The 1,872-nt window shown below is 42.3% G+C and overlaps 1 protein-coding gene across 1 annotated transcript; it reads left to right on the top strand.

Moving 5' to 3' along the window:
* Window positions 1–294: 294 nt before the first annotated feature.
* On the top strand, window positions 295–1,553 carry PPTG_14311 (hypothetical protein; the record flags this gene model as incomplete). The annotated part of the gene is made up of 3 exons (XM_008910891.1): window positions 295–1,102; window positions 1,168–1,449; window positions 1,513–1,553. The coding sequence occupies 3 exons, from the start codon at window positions 295–297 to the stop codon at window positions 1,551–1,553; spliced, it is 1,131 nt and encodes a 376-aa protein (XP_008909139.1).
* Window positions 1,554–1,872: the final 319 nt, after the last annotated feature.

Raw genomic sequence — 1,872 nt, 5'->3', positions numbered from 1 at the left:
GTAGTCTGCGTCACGGGGGCGGGATTGTGATGTCACCTGCAATCGATTTGCTGTGATACAATAGAGCGATGTTGGAGTGTATTTATTGACAATAATTGGGTCAATAACTTATTGCGATGGTACAAGTAAGTTTCAATAATAAAAATTATTATTGAAAAACCCAATTATTTATTGTATCGCAATTATTATTTCGGACCTCTGGTGACAACAACACTGCCGTGGATAACTCTAGTCACGATCTCGATTACAATTGAATGGAGGAAGAAGATCCGTGAGACTCCAGGAGCTAAAGTTATGCTGACCAACGTGATGAAGGTGATGGCGTGCCAAGTAGCTCTGGAGACGCTCTATCCGATATATTACTGTGTTTTTCAGATGCTGTCTGATGAAGGTCAAATGGGGTTTGCCTTGCTATTACCAGTGATAAAACTGGCCTTGAGATACGTTTTCACTCGGACTGTTGTTCATCTCACCGACGAGATGCCTGAAGTCATCGTCTTCAACGTCGAAGTCTTTAACGCGCTGTTTGTATCCTACTGCATGCAGAACTCCCCATCTGTGTGGACAACGTTAGGACTGATGTTCGTTGATATCGTCTTGATAATACTCTCAGTGCGTGATATGGAGCCTACCAGTCGTGGTCTGAAGGAATTGGAGCAGCGAATTGACCGAGAGAGATGTTGGAATAAAGGCACCAACACTGGAAATCGAGTCCCTACTACACTGGACAGGATACAGACACTACTGGAGCAAGAGTCATCACTCCAATACATGGTAGCTTCAGCACGTGTTGAGCTGGAACAGGTACAAACCGACCTTGGTTCTGAACGACGAGTCCCTGAACTGATTAAATCCGGCAGGAACAAAATATCCGTCACTCCTGTAGTGACTACGAAGATCCCAAACAATGCAGAACTTCTTCCTGTTGCAAGCCATCTACGTGCCAGCGCCAGAATCCACCCAGCGGTTGAGTCTGCTGGAAAATTGCTTCAAAAGTTTTCGGTCAAGGTAAGATACACTCGCAAGGTGCAGATTCTTCTGTACATGGCAGAATTTCTTCTCCTCCTTAACTATGTCGAAGTAGTCGTCCCGCTTGTCTTTTGTAAGTAGACTTGTTTCCATCCACTGCGCAGATAAAGCAGCTAACGTAAGCGTCTGTGTCTATAGCAGTTTACATGCTTGCTACGTATCAACTACCGAATCGCGAGTATTATTCGCAACTTCATGGGATGACACAGAGCGACTTGTTGCAGACTCTGGGAAATGTCATGTTCTACTGCTCGCTTCAACTCGCATCGCTCCTTCTCCTGGTATTTATCTTGCAGCGCAAGTTAGATCTCTCGCCGATACATCAGCTGTCCTTTGTCTTGGAGAAACAGTACTCTGCAGTTCAGGCAAAACTCGTATTTTGGGTATTATTCACAACGCAGGCATCACTGCAACACAATGGTACGTGTATTGGAAGCATATTCTCAATTTTGAATCGTGACTTTTCTAACCATTATTCGGCAGGATATGACTATAACTTACGATTTCCATGGCTGGATAACTGAAGTGACACACTGGGTAGGTGAAGCAGATCAACATGTAGAGCTCAGTGGATACTCAAGTACGACATTTGCATAAGACTCATCGAAAATAATTTTGTGCCCGAAATATAAACGTCGTGGGTTTTATATTTCTGGTCGCAAATAAAATCTCAAGAATTATATTATTGAAGCGCTACATTGGAATAAATTATTAATTTTGAGCTTTTTGATTTCTTTAGAATTTTAATTTTGTGAAAACTAGTCGGTAATTAAAGTAAATCTGGATAAAATCCGAATAGCAACGAATATACTATTGATGATATTCCAATATTTCTTAGCCCCC

The sequence above is a fragment of the Phytophthora parasitica genome (genome assembly GCF_000247585.1).
Source record: "Phytophthora parasitica INRA-310 unplaced genomic scaffold supercont2.39, whole genome shotgun sequence".
Lineage (NCBI taxonomy): Eukaryota > Oomycota > Peronosporomycetes > Peronosporales > Peronosporaceae > Phytophthora > Phytophthora nicotianae.
The sequence above is the reverse complement of the archived record's forward strand: the minus strand, read 5'-3'. Positions and strand labels throughout refer to the sequence as shown.